The 11,661-nt window shown below is 40.7% G+C and overlaps 1 protein-coding gene across 1 annotated transcript in view; it reads right to left on the bottom strand.

The window, feature by feature from the left end:
- Positions 1-325: 325 nt before the first annotated feature.
- The window catches only part of USE1 (unconventional SNARE in the ER 1), a 24,636-nt gene continuing 13,300 nt past the window's right edge, over positions 326-11,661 (bottom strand). Inside the window, exons 3-8 of the mRNA XM_053464302.1 lie at positions 5,192-5,270; positions 3,712-3,864; positions 2,338-2,356; positions 1,574-1,604; positions 869-1,031; positions 326-703 (exon numbers count right to left, since the gene is read on the bottom strand). Of these exons, the coding sequence (XP_053320277.1) occupies positions 521-703; positions 869-1,031; positions 1,574-1,604; positions 2,338-2,356; positions 3,712-3,864; positions 5,192-5,270 (628 nt within the window). The 3' untranslated portion in view covers positions 326-520. The remainder of the gene's footprint in view (positions 704-868; positions 1,032-1,573; positions 1,605-2,337; positions 2,357-3,711; positions 3,865-5,191; positions 5,271-11,661) is intronic.

Raw genomic sequence — 11,661 nt, 5'->3', positions numbered from 1 at the left:
TCATTTAAAATGGATACTAGAGGCCATGTTGCGTTTTACTGCATGCAAATTTGTCCATCTATTGTTTAGTTATTAGAGTTGGAAAACAAGACTTATGTCTCATTTAACTTCTCCCCGGGCTGCCTCTACCGAAAGAAAGCATACATCAGTATACTATTTGCACATACTCCCATTCTCGTCAATGGGAGAAGCAGAAGCCAATCACATTTACACTATATGGAACTAAAATCCTTCTGGCCCTAAAATGTACATATATCAATGGATACTATACATTACAGTGTTGGTTTATAAATAAATTAGGAAAAAAAACAAAAAAATAACACCCTTGTATAATATTCTTAGATTGGTGTATTTATAGTACAACTTTTGAACATCTTAAATAAAATGTCTCCTTAATTGTGGTGCTAATTGCTGAAAATGTTACTTGTCCGCACAATAAAAAGGTCCTGCTTCTGCCTGTTTAGAAGAGTAATCAATCAGGAGCTACAATGTACAGTAAAGTGACACAGGCCCATTGCTGTCATCGAAGTTTAGGGAATATTCTGATGAAGAGGATCATACTAATAAAGGTGAAACAGACAAAAATGAGCATGATCCAGAGGAGCCAGTTAACGGACTTCTTGGCATGCTGCTCCAGGCGGTCTGATTCTGTCCTCAGCTTTTCAAAATTCTGGTCAGCGAGCTTCAGTGACTGGGAGAGTGTCTGGGTGGAAAGGGACAGGGAGTGAGAAATACACAAAAGAAAAAGACGTTTAGCAGAGCAATAAGTATAGATGCACATGTAACTGAGATGAAAGTATGCAATTACGAAACTAGTCAGAATTACAGTGCTACATAGATGTGTATTGTGGCTTCTTCTCTGCAATACCTGGTTGTCCTGTTTTATAACGTTTTGTGCAGCCAGGGTGTTGTTTTTAAGATTTTGGGTCAGACGCAGCATCTCTTCAGCCAGCTTCTCCTGCAAGTTGTGATGGTGCTGTAACACTGCATCAAGTTCTGCTGCAGACTGCTTGTCATCAGACATGGAGCCCCTAAATGATGGAAAATATTGTTAGGCAGCAAGACCATCTCTCCATATGCTGTACAAACCAGCTGTACATACATATGTATTGTGCTCATCATGATGACCAACACTACTTCCTGGGGCAGGTTGGTAATAAATATGCACCAAGGGTACATGTACCGCTATCTTTGAAAGGTAAGCCTGAAGAACTGATATAATTTATTATATCTATCATAGCATAGGTATATAGCTATGCTGATTGCAAGACAACACCAAGGACCAATGTTAGAGTTTTTACAACAGAAAAAAGAGGGTAGACTAGAAGGACCAAACAGTTCTTATTTGCAGTCCAAATCTATTAATTGTATAATTACACAATGCTGAAGAGGATGGATGCAGTTGAAGCCGTGTTTCAGTACGGAGAAAGATGTTTAACTGTGGCCACGTTAGTTCATTTGAAATTGGACTTTTAGCTTCCCTTGTTTCCTAAGGGCAAGGTTCTGTCAATTCTTCATTTTTATTGCTAGACTCAGAAACACAAGATTACAGCGTGTTATAAACACTACTCACTTCCTCTTCCTTGGATAAGAGTCACCTGAATCTGTAACAGAAAGTGAATTATAATGCTTACTCTTACAGATTTCCCCTCCACAAATAAAACATACTGGGAAAGAATAACAAAGACAACAAAAATATAAGCGCAGTGATCCCTCAAACCCATTCCCATACAAGCCCCATGTATACACATAAATTAGAGCATTGTTTCATCTAGTAAAGGATGTAACTTGTTGCCACACCAGATTTATTGCCAATTACATATTTATTTATAGAGAACCAGCTGATTCTTACTGCTACTACAAGAAGGAAAGTGAAAATTAATTATAACTTTTAAATTGACAATAGCATTAAGTATTAAGGAAAACATTGTAAGCTATGCTTTCCATTATTTCAACTTCTTAATAGCGGTAAGGTGAGTGAACTGAGATAATTGTGCTCACAGCATAACAAAAGCCTGACAAACATGCTGTACATAGTGTTTCTAACAACACAAACTGTAATAGGGCTTTTGGAGAATTAAAAAAACAGTTACCTCCGTTTTGTTTTTAAATAAACAATAACAGTTGGTGTGACAAGACGACTCTTAACATACCAAATTAACCATGCATTATGCATTATGCAGAGCCATCTTGCTCTACTCGATATTTTTTTTTTTCACAACAATATTTTTATTTGAATGTATTTGTATGACTGTTTTCAATCACACGTATATGGTATTATAACACCTGGTTCAAAAAATAACAACATGTTATTAACAACAATAAAAAAAACCTTACCGTTAGGGGACAAGGTAGTCTGCAAAAAAGATGAAGAAGAGGAGGAGAGTTAAAGTTCAACATTAGAAAAAAACACCTATAGAAATATACACTCTTGTTTGGGCACCTGCATGCAATTTGCTCTGAATCTGTATATCTATATATATACACACACACACACACATTTCTATAAGAATAAGAATGAATCAGATGAGAACCTTTGCACGAATATGCAGTATTTACTTTTACCACCCTTTCATTCACACTCATTGAAAAGGTGCTTGGTAACTAAAGCTTCCAAGGCCGATTCATTTCCTTGTACAAAGGAACACATCTGTTGCTCCTTGACTTTCCAGTATGAGTCACATCAGCAGTTATCGTGTACCCTAGACCGTGAATATGTCTGCATCTCCCTGCTTGCTCTCCAGGCAGACATTCCAAGGACTAGACACTTTCTCAAGGCTTGAACAGCATGATAAAGGACTACATATCTCTAAGGAATCATTTGCTTGCAGAATTAACCTTGTTTGCATCCCAAAAATATCTAGTTGATAGGGTAAATTCTAATACCACATTAACTAAATATAAAAACGAAACAACTGGACCCAGGTAATTATTAAGGGTTTGGACCTTATACCGAGGATAATAATGCAACATGCATACCCAACAGTCCCCATTTTTAGACTTTGTAAAAACCTATTCTGCATGACATGAAAAAAGGAAATGTCCTTCATAAACCAGAAGAAGGCATACTACATCTTGCAGACCATTAAACAGACAACTGTTTTAACTGTACTTTATGTTTTCTAGTAGTCCACTTGTTATAGCGTTTTAAATGTGCCATGCCACTAGGATATTAGAAAATAGTATGTTCCCATTGTAAATAACAGTAAACATTTTAGGTCTATGGATGAAATTGAAGGTATTACGTTTTTGAACCACTTTTACGTTAAAGTCCACAACACAGATGAAAAACCTGACTGGACAATGAAAAGCTACTGTATTATGACATTGTGATCGAGATACAAATGCTCTACTGCCATCTGAAGGTAATAAACAGACCTCTGTTTATCTGCGTATCTTATTAGGTAGCAGCTGCAATGGGCAGAATGTGATCATACCTCCAGATAACTATGGTAGCTCAAATGCACAGATTGCCTTTGCACCAAAATTATTTAGGAAACAGCAATTATGGTCTAAAAAAACTGTATGCAGAGCGGTAAACATGAACATTTTATTGGTTTATTTGGCAACCGCTCTACATTAACAACATTGCTACAAGATTATGGTCCATAGTGACACAACTAAAACCTAACACAATATATCCTGCAATATGCTATTTATGTGTGGGTCGTATCTAGTAATACCCTAGATATGCTCTGCTCGCACACTCACCTTTCCAAGTAGCTCTTTCCTCATTTCGTCAGTGTAGCGAGCTTGGGTCTGAAGGTGAACAGTTTTAGTTACTGGTGTTCGTTCTTTACTGATTGTGGGTGTACGTCCAGGAGCCAAAAACTGGTTGGCCAGAGCTTTTTCTGAAGATGAAGCCTATAAGTAAAAATGATGGGTTACAGATGAGGATAAATGTTGTATTGTCCATTGTCTGATCATTGACCTATTGTTTCAGGTTAGTGTGCAGACCAACCAAATTAGCTGGATGTTCTAACAATGGTTACCATTTATAGCAAGGGCGTCCAAACATGCGGCCCGCATGAGATCTGCAGCGTCAACAGAGCACGTAGGTTGGTGCATCACACCCAGATGCTCTGAATAGCAGGGGCAGATTGGGCGGGAAGCACAGTGCAAGGGGTGACGTTTGCTCCAGCTGACTCTCCCTACCTTCTCCATAGACCCTGTCCATGTTTTTGTCTTCTTATCCGCTGCTCCACTTCTCCTTTTGCCTTTTTTTCTTCTTCCGCTTCTCCCAGTGTCTTCTTTCTTTGCCCGTTTCTCCATGAACCAGGCCTCCCGGAGCACTTCCACAAAAAGGTGGAGCCTCCGGGCACACCCTCTCCAACAATTAGAGGAATGTGGAGAGAGGCTATCCTCATGGCTCCACTCATTTGGGGAAGTACTCCAAGAGGCCACAATAATAAAAATGGATTCATGGACAAAGAAGAGTTTCTCCGTGAATTTGTCTGCGTTATTATGTCCCCTTGAAGTACTTCCAAGAAGCGGACAAAAAAAGAAAACTGAAGAACAAGAAGAGGCAAGAGAAGTGGAGAAGGTAAAAATACACTGAGATTGAGAGTGTGTGAAAGTGTACGAGAGAGGGAGTGAAAAAGCAACAAAATGCCAACAAAAATTTATAGTAATGGGAGCTATGCTACACCATCATCAATGTCTGGCTCAGTGTATAGTGATGGGATTTAAACTATACCACTGTCTGTCCGGATCACTAAATAATGATGAGTCGTGCTGTACCACAAACTGTGTCTGGCTGACTATGTAATGATAGGGGTCATGCAGGAAACAATCTATTCTACAACAGCCATAAGAATCACCTCTCCTATGCCTCCCTGCTTCTTCTTGTGTCTAGATGTAATGTCACCACCGGTATTATGATACAAGTCTTATTACAACTTAATGTATTGGTCCTTTGCCAGTGATTCTGATACAAGTAAACACATCCTGAAAACTGGAGCACCACAGCAAAGATATCGAAAACAGAGCAAATGAGTGCCAAGGGGAGTGGGGTGTCCTCACACTTATTTTTAGTGCTGGGTTTATTTTGTTTTATGCAAATTAATGATTATATCCATTACAGTTTATTGCATATCAGATTTATTCATAACATCATTATACTCCAGCACAGACACATATGGCGTAGTGAAGCAAAATATCAAAGTCATTTTTTGACACGGAATATTCTTACCAGCTTATCAGCTTCTAACAACCCCTTTAGGAAGTCCACTTTCCTAGAATATTCTATGAGAAGTTCTGGAGCAGGCTTTCTATAGATAAAAAGAACAGAATTTACTTGTTAGCATTTTCCTTCGCAAAACAACTGGCTGACACACATACCAAGTCTTTGAAACTATGAAAGAAATTGCAGGTGTTGCTTTATGTGCAGGGTGTGTGGCATCATTTATTGTTGCGGTAGTTATTTTGACAAGAACAGGTGTGTGAGGGAACTGTCCGTCACTGGGGCCCCTGGAGAGAGGACTGAAAGCAAGCCTGCTACCCAGATTATGGACCCTGTCTCTCTGCCCTGGTGAGTGGGACACGCCTAGGACCCGAACTCCCCGGTCTTCAAGTGCACCCCAGAACTGGTTAGTGGGAGAGCTGCCTCTTGCCAGCCCCCTGCATCCACAACTCTAGGAGCGATGGAGCTCTCTGACTGAACTGGTTGCAGACCCGGTTGGAGTCTGGCCCCAGTTCAGTCTTCTTTTTAAAGGGGAGATATGTGACAGAACTACATTGCTGGGACAGACACAGCCCCCTGAGAGTTGCAGTCTCGTGGGCACTGGATATTTGGGCCATGGTTCCTCCTGTGGGGGACGTGTGGGGGGGCACTTGTAAAAATGCAGGTTGAAATGTACAAAGACTATCTGCTCACACCATAGGAAGACCCCTTCCATAGTCATTGTTTCCCTGCACCTTAAGTTAGTTAGTTTTTAAATTGTTCTAGTTAAGTCTTAATCTTGTGTGACGTAATTCAATTACCGTATTTGCTCGATTATAAGATGACCCTGATTATAAGACGACCCCCCAAAATCTGAATATTAACTTAGGAAAAAAAAAAAAGCCTGAATATAAGACGACCCTAAAGGAAAAAAGTTTTACCAGTAAATGTTAATTCATGTAAACTATTTTTTTTAATAAAAGCTATGATTGAGAAAAATATTTTTGTTTTTATTTCCTTGTATTTTCCAACCTGTCCCCCAGTTACGCACATCTGCCCCCAGGCTTGCCACACCAATAGGGCACTGTGGCCCATGATATGCCTTTTAACCCTCTATATGCCACTGTGCCCCATGGTATGCCTTTTGACCCCCTATGTGCCACTCTGCCTCCAGAAATGCCTTATACCCCTATATCCCATTCTGGCATTTAGGGGGTTAAAATGCATATTATGGGGCAGAGTGGCATATAGGGAGGTATAAGGCATTCCAGGAGGAAGAGTGGCATTAAGGGAGTTAAAAGGCATTGTATAGAGCACTCTGCCTCCAGAAATGCCTTATACCCCTATATGCCACTCTGGCATTTAGGGGGTTAAAAGGCATATTATGGGGCAGAGTGGCATACAGGGAGGTATAAGGCATTTCAGGAGGCAGAGTGCTCTATTAAATGCCCCCTTAACACCACTCTGCCTCCTGAAATGCCTTATACCTCCCTATATGCCACTCTGCCCCATAATATGCCTTTTAACCCCCTAAGTGCCAGAGTGGCATATAGGGGTATAAGGCATTCGAGAAATGCCCTATGCCCCCATTTAACACACACACACACACACACACACTTACTTACTTACTTACCGGTGCTTCCAATTTCCTGCTGTATTGCCGGGGCAGCGGGTTGACGTCTCCTTCCGCTGCAGCCGGAAGGAGGTGGAGTTGGCAGCGGGGGTTTGTCTGCGTCCGTCGCAAATACCTTCCCCGGCTGTCAGAGATCAGAGCTCTGAACTCTGACAGTCGGGGAAGGTCTACGCGACGGACGCAGACAACCCCCCGCTGCCAACTCCTCTATTTGAGGTCTGATTAGAAGACGACCCCGATTAGAAGACGAGGGGTATTTTTCAGAGCATTTGCTCTGAAAAAAACCTCGTCTTATAATCGAGCAAATACGGTATGTACTGATGTGATTGAATCCTTTTGTTCTGTTTAAAACCTGGCTGTTGTCTTGATGTTTCTGTGTATAAAAATGCTATATTCTGTTCAATTAATTGTTCATTCTTGCTGTACTCTCTCGAAGGTAGTTGTGTCTACTTATTGGGTACACGTAGCAGGGTTCCAAGGTGTGCATGCTGACTGGTGCTGGAAGTGATTCTGGGGACAACAGGAGGATACATCTGGGTGATCTCTGGGAGTGACTACAGCTCCCTTGATGAACCCATTACAAGGTGCATGTTCACTTTTATAGGTATCTATATAACCATTTGAGCTAGTGATTTCAGACAAAAAAACAAATGATCACTGGGACTATGTGGAAAATTGCTCTGATGATGAAAATCTATTGTACACGTCCTTCTTGCAATGTCTTATCTCTAGACTTCAATACCATGGGAGTATAGAAAGGGAAGGAAATCCTTTCAGATACTGGCAGAACATTAAGAAAGCAAACATGATTTCCTTAATTATTTTCATATCCAGAATAACTCTTTCCAAGTATCTGCACAAGAACAGTGTCCTAACTCTATGTCATAGACTAATTTCCTATCTGTTTTAACCATCAGAGTACGAATAATGGAGGTTGTGTAGCTTGCGGGTGGTGGTAAGAAATATTTTTTAATTGAAAATCTTATAAACTGCTAAGGTTAAATGAATTCACTTATGCTGCTGTTTGTTTTATGGCTGCTACCCATTTCATGGTCAGCTCTAACACAACATACAATCAGACATAATGTAAATTCATACTGTTCACTGTAGAGATGCACCTGTATATGCATACATGATTTTAACCCCTTTGTGACAAAGGTTTGTGTTTAGCTGTAATTTTCTTCTCTCTCATTTAACGTATCCACACAGGTTATATATTGGGGTTTTTTTCAGGATAAGAAGGTGTTTCTTTAGATACCGTTATTTTGCTCATAGCTAATTTAGTATAAAAAAAAAAGTTATAAAACAAGGTGAAAATTTAAAAAAAGTTTTTTTTTCCATTTGAAAAATATTTTACTCATCTTCAAAAGCTAATGAAAAAAACTGCTAAATAGATTCTACTATTGCTCCCGAGTTTGCAAGTTATAGGACAATAAGCACAAGTAGCATATTGCTATTTCAAGACCGTTTAAAAAAAAAACAAAAACAAAAAAAACTGGTCATTTTGCCCCACTCTATTCCCATCAAACCAAATATTTTTGAAAACTAGACCCCCCCCAGGGTATGTCAGATGCTAGTATTCTAACTCTTTCCATGCACTCATTCTACTAACAGACCTTGTACTTGGTATGAATTTACAGCTACTGGTACTGTCAAACACCACCTTAATATATGTTCAGCAACATCTCCTGAGTCCAGTGATACCATCCATGCATGGGTTTCACATCTGGTCCTCCGGACCACATGTCCTATTTGGGATGTTTTTGAACCTGGCCAATTACAAAATCAAATATTTTTGAAAACTAGACACTCCAGGGTATTTCAAATGCTGGCATTTCAACCATTTCCATGCACTAATTTTACCACCAGCCTTTGTCGAAGTTTGTAGTGATCATTTTTTTTAGTGCCCCCCCCACACATATGGTACTGCAGGTATGAATTTATAGTTCCTGGTATATGTCACTGCCAAATAGCCACCAATATATGTTCAGCAACACATATATGTGATACCACACATGCATATGTTTGTTTGGGTGCTAACATTTCACATTTGGGGGGTGCACAAATTTATTTTCATTTTGACTTATGGTCAATTTGCGCCTATGACATGGTTTTTTAAAAAATATTTTGACATTTTCAATTTTTTTATTTAACTGATTAATCCCTAACTGATCACTTAGCGATTAGTGAGCTGGGATCCTGTCACGCGCGCCGCCGCAGCACTTACCTCGGGTGCTCGCGGCGGCTCTCTCCGTCCGCCCGATGACGCCGTGCGGTCACGTCGGGGGTCGCGGCTCCACCCCCGCCACGACCCGACGTCAGCAGAGCGTCACACGCGCCGCCGCGCCCGTCACTGCCACCGGCGCCGTACGAACATGTCGGTGTCGCGGCTCCACCTCCGCCGCAACCCGACGTCGGCAGGGTAGTCCTGCCTCCGCTCCCCCGCTGGGGCTTGTGCCTGCACGCCGAGGACGTGCAGGCAGATATCACCAGGACAGCAGATAGGCAGTCTGCCGCGGCCGCGATGACGTCACGCGGCGCACGCCACACGCTACGCACACCACGCCGCGGCCTATCTGTGAGTACCTTCTCCTATTTAAACGCCATTTGTATTTCTCTCCTTTACCCGTGTAACCAGTGTTTAGCTTTTGGGTGTGCTGTTCTGCGTTATATATCTCTGTTGCCTTGTGTACCGACTTTTGCCTGTTTTTTTGACTACGTCTTTGCGCTGCCTGCCTACGACCCGGACCTGTTTATACCGTTTACGCTTCTGATCTGCCTGCCTCGACCTCGGACCTGTTTATACCGTTTACGCTTCTGATCTGCCTGCCTCGACCTCGGATACGTTTTTGACCTCACTGCTTGCTGTTGCCCGTTATTCGGACTGTTTACTGGACCGTGCCTCATCCATATATCTGCATAGTTGGGTCCTCCTTCGCTCCCTAACCCCGTGACAGATCCATTGGCCTGCAGGGTTGCCTGCAGTACCTGTAGTGGACCTGCAGGGGGCTCAAAGTTCTCAGGAGGGCTTGAGAGCCCCTCTGGGAACTCTTATTTTGAATGGGGCACTGCCATCTTGTTAAAGGCAGCATGTCTATCAGGCCGTTTGAAATGCTCCTAAGAGCGATGAGACAAGATCCCTGATTTTTCTTGTGTGTTGCTGAATGCCTCTATGTAAATGCACTTCAACAATCTCCTTCTAAGCTCAGCCAATGTTGCTGATCACATCTTAAGGACTTTTTTTTAACCCCTGGGCACCGCCATAATTGAAAGGCAAATTCAATATAGTGAAAATGACCACTCCCAGGAGCAATCGTACAGGGCCCTACTTTTTTTTTTGTGTTGCTGGATGCTTCAATGCCCAGGGATTGCAGCAATACCAGCTGAATGAACAAAGCAATGGACTGCTTTATAAAATCGTTTAACCCCATGACATGCTTGGCACGTCAATTGTCGTCCAAGATCATATCAGATCAGAATTTCACTTTAACCTTAGTCACGTAAAAAAAACCTCCTTGCTATGCCTTTCCTAGCTCCATCTTATTTAGCTGTTTGTAGACTTAATTTTATTCCCTTTATCACCCTCAAACCTGAATAGAAATATATATCTCATGTACTGTGTATGTTATACTTTTAGTTGAATAATTTTTGTTGAATAAATCATTGCTTATTGTTGCCAGTCATGTAAGATGATGTATAGCTTTATAGCTTATGTCCTTTATAGCTAAATCCTAGAAGGGGGCTGCTCTACATGGCTTCTCTTTATTTTAGCCTTATCAGAGCCCTTGTCAGATTTGGACCAACAAGCTTTGTAGTAAATGCCCCGTAGGCAAAATTGGTCAGTAATTTCCTCTATTCCTAACAATGCCTCTGCTACTATGACCCCCCAAAACCATAAAACCCAAAGCATGATTTCATATTCACAGACCTACAGAATACAAATAAAACTGTTGAATTACAGAAATCCATAACTATTACTTTAGACCTAAACAAGAACCTTGACAACTTGATGTATTACCCATAATCCCTGACGTCACCTGAATAAGTAATACAATTAATAGAGGAAGCAGCAGACGTTCCTCAAGCGTACTTAAATACGTCAATAACACAGCAGCGTATTTTCACTGGTTGCTCTGGAAACCATTATTTGTGCTATATTTAACAATCTTCCTGTAATTCATTCAATCTCAAGTGTTTCCTCCTGTTGGCAGGCAGGAATATAAATGTACATTTTTACAATTTTGTTTTGTTTCCTTCATTTATAACAATAAGGAAAATATAAAAAGGTAGCTAAAATACTTAGTGTCACCGTGGAATTATTTCATGATAATTTCATCTATTCTTGAATATCCTTTTAAAAATAAAAGCTTTGTGCAAAGCGATAAACTTTATTTGATCCTACCGTAAAACACATCTAAAATGAAAATCTTAGACGTAATTAAACACAGAGCATAGTACAAAAAAAACAAAACATTAAAACAACCCATGCATTTTTCAAGTTTTGATTTAGTTTTGCAATTTGTACTTAAAGTATTAAGAGGGCTATTTTAGATACTTATTTGTACTTTGGTTGTTTTAAGTGAACTTTTTTTTTTATATTTATATGCTTTTACACAAGCATATGTACCCATAATTATGATGTGCACCATTTTTGTTTTTTATTTCTTAGTTGCTAACTTTCCTTCCCTCTCTCGCCTCGTGTTTTCAACTTGCCTGCCACATACCCACCTCCCGATTCCTACTCCATCACACACAGTCTACCCTGAAGTGTGACAGATACTAACCTGGGCTTACCTGTCCCTTTACTCCTCATACCCACCATATAATGCCATACTGCAGCACTCTCAATTGTCTAACCTCTACCTGC

The sequence above is a fragment of the Spea bombifrons genome, chromosome 1, assembly GCF_027358695.1.
Source record: "Spea bombifrons isolate aSpeBom1 chromosome 1, aSpeBom1.2.pri, whole genome shotgun sequence".
NCBI lineage: Eukaryota > Metazoa > Chordata > Amphibia > Anura > Pelobatidae > Spea > Spea bombifrons.
This window is presented reverse-complemented; position numbering and strand designations above follow the sequence as displayed.